General features: G+C 39.6%; 1 protein-coding gene across 1 annotated transcript; it reads right to left on the minus strand.

The window, feature by feature from the left end:
• Positions 1-453: 453 nt before the first annotated feature.
• LOC146796979 (olfactory receptor 5V1-like) lies at positions 454-1,398 on the minus strand. The gene has a single exon (XM_085631482.1). The coding sequence runs from the start codon at positions 1,396-1,398 to the stop codon at positions 454-456; it is 945 nt and encodes a 314-aa protein (XP_085487608.1).
• Positions 1,399-4,058: the final 2,660 nt, after the last annotated feature.

Below are 4,058 nucleotides of genomic sequence, written 5' to 3' on the forward strand. Positions count from 1 at the left end.
TTGTTTATGTGCATGAAGGGACACATTACTCCACATAAACAATCATTAATGCAATTTTGCACTTTCTATGTGTGATGCAGAATGCACCAAATATAGAAAAAGAAAATACGAGGAGAAATAAAAGTATTTCTCCTTGTTGCACCATTCTAAGGTCTGCTATTGCATGGTGTTAGTTTTGGCGCTGGATCAGATATACACATCCTTGTAAATCTTGGGCAGCGTCACAATGTAATGGGTGTTGAGGTGGAACGCCTACAGCAACACCCATTGCAAGCCCCTTTCACACAGTAACTACGTGAAAGGGAACCATATTTAGAAAGAATCATTAAGCCACAAAAGTTGCTTAACGCCATTTTGTACATATGGAGCAGGGCATTGTGCCACAGGAACTTTGGTAAAAGTGATCTTCCTGTGGCACAATTCCCTTGTAAATATGCCCCAAAGATGGAACTTTTAGAGCTTGCTGGAATAGATGCATCTTGCCAGAGTGTTTCTCAGAGCCCCCTTCATCTGGTCATTTCTCAAGCTGTAGATGAAAGGGTTCATCATTGGGGTGACAGTGGTGTACATCACTGATGCCACTTTCTCCCTCTGAAGCGAGTAGCTGTAGGTGGGGCGGGCATAGGTGAATAACAGTGTTCCATAGTGCAAGCTGACGACAATGAGGTGGGAAGAGCAGGTACTGAAAGTCTTCCGCCTCCCTTTGTTTGATTGGATGCTCAAGGTGGTGAGAATGATGCAGGAGTATGAGATCACAATAGATAGAACAGAGACTGGGATTATAATTAGTCCATCAAAGAGAAGCAGGAGGTCACTGGTGGTGGTGGATGAGCAGGAGAGCTTCAGTAGCGCTGGGACATCACAGAAAAAACTCTGAATTAAGTTGGACCCACAAAAAGACAGTGTAGAAATCATCATGCTGTACATCAATGAGTTTGTGAGACCAGCCGCCCAGCAGGCAGTCACTAACTGGGAGCAGACCTTCTTATCCATCAAAGTGAGGTAATGCAGGGGCCTACAGATGGCAACATATCGGTCATAGGCCATTGCTGAAATCAGGAGGATGTTAGTGCTCCCCATGGCAGCAAAGAAAAACAGCTGTGTGATGCATCGTGGGAAGGAGATGATCTTCCTCTGTGAGATAGTGTTGGATAGAAGCTGGGGTATGACGACTGTCATGACAGTGATGTCCACCAGTGATAGGTTCCAGATGAAGAAATACATAGGTGAATGCAGTTGAGAGTCACAAGTAATGGCTGAGATGATGGCACTATTGCTTACTAGCCCAACCAAGTACATTGTAAGGAACAACACAAAGAGGGCAGTCTCGTAGCCTGGTTGGTCTGTCAGACCCAGGAGGATAAAAGTCATTATATTGGACTGGTTCTGAACTTCCATTTTCCATCCTCAATGATCTGCAGAAAAAATGCATATCTTATATAAGAATAACTCAATAATAAACAGTCAGCATGGGATAACAAGCCTGTAAACATACTATAACCAAGACAATTCTATAATACAAAGTGCTATTTGTGAGTTTCCGGGCAGATTCTAAAGAAACAAACAGTGTTTTGTGTTGTACACTGAATCTTAGTGGTGGTGCATTCAAGCAGTAGTTGATACACTGCGACATAAACATGATAGGAACTGGTGATACACACTATATTTATAGGTAGGTTTTTGAACACTCTAAATGTAGACACAACTTCTCAGCAGTATATGGAGAGGTATTATTGTGACAGTAGGACACATCACACACTGTTCTTATACATACAATTAATCATGAATATGATCCTGAACTATAAGTCTTCACTTGCGATCGAGCCATGGGTGATACTGTTTTATTTGGCTAGGAGGTGGGACCATTTTCGATAATACTGTTGCTGCAATTTCTCTCTTCTTTAGCGCTCTGTAGCTTTATTGACAGGCTCATGTCAAAACTGCTATAACTTATCTTGAGGGACCAAATGCCATGGGTCTGCAGCCATACCTCGTTTTTATAACTAATGTACAGCATTGATTCTACCTAACCAGACTACGGATGAGCACATTACACCATCTTTTTGTCTTTCCTAAAAGGGGCAAGTGGTGTGCTAATCTTCCAAACTGCTCGTGTGATGGTAGATCCAAACAAAGCACCCTTCACTTTTTACTTTTTTGTAATTTTTATATAGAAATTAGAAAAATTTATCTCCGTCCAATTTTTAAAGATAATTGCCTGTACTCCTATAAAACTGCTTTTAATTATTTACGGAATTTGGAAAGAATACTAGTCTGCAATGCAGTAATTTATTATATAATGTCAGCAAAAAAACAAAGGAATGAACTCGTCCACTTAGAAAAATTGAACTATGAATTACTATAGGTATATATGCACAATGATTGTGCTTATTTTTAAGATGTTGTTGTTCTGAATATTTTTGGGTTATAAATGGATTTTACTGTATTTTATAGAATGCTTTTATGGTCATTTTGCATAATCCGAATAAAGCTGGATTTGATTTGATTTGATTTGACAGGCTCATGGTCTATAAATACCTGTACATAGAAACATAAATACCAAATAGCAGTTCCATATTGTAAGTGACATGTTTGACCTATTTCGATAGTGTTCCACAGTAAGAAACACTTCTCCTCTTGCTTCAACAAACTCCAGAGTAACCAATGAAAGGTTTTTGTTTGTTATGCCTTTATTTTAGGAAATGTATACAGCACTCAGAGACCCTCAATAAATGATCACGTTTCTTTGAATCAGTGACACAGTAAGGTACTATGGATCCTAAGTTAAGCAGAATACTAATGTAGTTGTGATTGGACACAGTGGTTGTTCTGTTGCAAGTTCTACAATTTCACTGTATAACGAGAAAATAAACTTCTCTCTTCTCCCATCTCATCAGTGGACTCATTAGGAAATGTTTATTGTATGATCTCAGTAGCACAGCAGCTCTAGACTTTAGGAGACAAGACCTATTAAATACAGAGCTTGAGCCCTTAAAAATTATTTAAATTTAATTCTTGAAACTAATGTGAGCCTATGTAGCTGTGTAAATGTTTCCTGACTGATGCTGTCTGAGATAAGTCTGATAATAGTCAGCAGCAATTGAATGATCTTTTTTGTAGAGATAGATGGCCATTTTCACAAACTGCATTTTTAAGTACTTGAATGGTAATACAGTAGTACTAGTCATGTACTACAACATGCAATTCACAAACATAGGTCCAAACCCTTCAACAATACTACCTTTTCTTTGAGTAGTTTACTGTCAGTGTGACGGTGATCTCTACAGGAGTCGGCATACAATTTAGTAGTAAAACAGGAAGTGAACAAGGGTTTGGTGGGGAAATGAGGAATAATTGCTATTAAATGTGAGGGGTTAGGGAAAATATAAGTAGGGGATTGGAATGGACATGCTAAAACAATGTGTTGTAATGGAAGAAGATTTGTTCCAATAATAAAGTATAAGCGTTTATTATGAACAGCCTGTTGAAGTATGATCCCCTCTTGCTAGCAATACACCAACTGACAAGAATAGAATCTCACCTCCCTCAGGACACATTACATAGCGTCTGATAGAATGGACAGCATAAAGGTGTTATGTCCATAAAGATATTGTGCCTCATTTATGAGGCCCTACCAGCACTTTTGCGCCACTGGAACGTCATTTTTTTAATGTTCCAGTGGCGCAATGTGCCACTGACATATTTGTAATGCTACGTAAAACCACGTTACGTGGCATTTCATGGCCTTATAAATATGTGGCCCATTTTATGCAGAAAACTGCATGAAAGGGGCGTTCAAAGGGTGTTGCTGGGGTCCTTCCCAGCAACTTCCATGGCTTTTTGACACTGCCCCAGATTTACGAGCATTCGTAAGTCTGAGGCAGCGCCATAAACTTCCATTTTCCCTTATCAGTAAGGACAGCTCTGAAAAACCTGCCTCCAAAATACCCTTTCCAGGATGTCAATGCTACATCTGGTGGTCACCTCCTTCAATAATGTTGGAATTGTACCATTTGGAATGTACATCCACCATAACCAATGCATTCCTACCTTCACCC

The sequence above is a fragment of the Triturus cristatus genome, chromosome 10 (assembly GCF_964204655.1).
Source record: "Triturus cristatus chromosome 10, aTriCri1.1, whole genome shotgun sequence".
Lineage (NCBI taxonomy): Eukaryota > Metazoa > Chordata > Amphibia > Caudata > Salamandridae > Triturus > Triturus cristatus.